Genomic DNA, 351 nt, shown 5'->3' with positions numbered 1-351 from the left:
CTCCATGGAGCAGCAGCAGCAGCAATAGCAGCAGCAGCAATAGCAGCAGCAGCAGCAGCAGCAGCAGCAGGGGTTGCTGTGCTCGGTGCAGCAACAGCAGATTCTGTTGGTCCTCCTACAGCATGGGGCCTTGCAGCTGCACCACCCGGCAGCAGCAGCAACAACAGCAACAGCAGCAGCAGCAGCAACAGCAGCAGCAGCAGCAGCAACAGCAACAGCAGCAGCAGCAGCGGCTGGATCTGCAGAATGCCTGGTCATGGCAGCCGCTGTATTCTCAGGGCTTGCGGCTGCAGCTACCGCCGCAGCACGTCGCCCCTGCTCCTGCAGCAGCATCTCCAACAGACAAATCAA

General features: G+C 60.7%; 1 protein-coding gene across 1 annotated transcript in view; it reads left to right on the top strand.

Annotated features, from left to right (window-relative positions):
• EMH_0056790 (uncharacterized protein) overlaps positions 1-351 on the top strand; it is a gene marked incomplete at both ends in the record, with an annotated part of 5,261 nt that overhangs the window by 3,307 nt on the left and 1,603 nt on the right. Inside the window, one exon of the mRNA XM_013497395.1 lies at positions 3-351. Within this exon, the coding sequence (XP_013352849.1) occupies positions 3-351 (349 nt within the window). The remainder of the gene's footprint in view (positions 1-2) is intronic.

Source organism: Eimeria mitis, genomic scaffold, assembly GCF_000499745.2.
Source record: "Eimeria mitis Houghton genomic scaffold, Emh_scaff2648, whole genome shotgun sequence".
Classification (NCBI taxonomy): domain Eukaryota; phylum Apicomplexa; class Conoidasida; order Eucoccidiorida; family Eimeriidae; genus Eimeria; species Eimeria mitis.
This window is presented reverse-complemented; position numbering and strand designations above follow the sequence as displayed.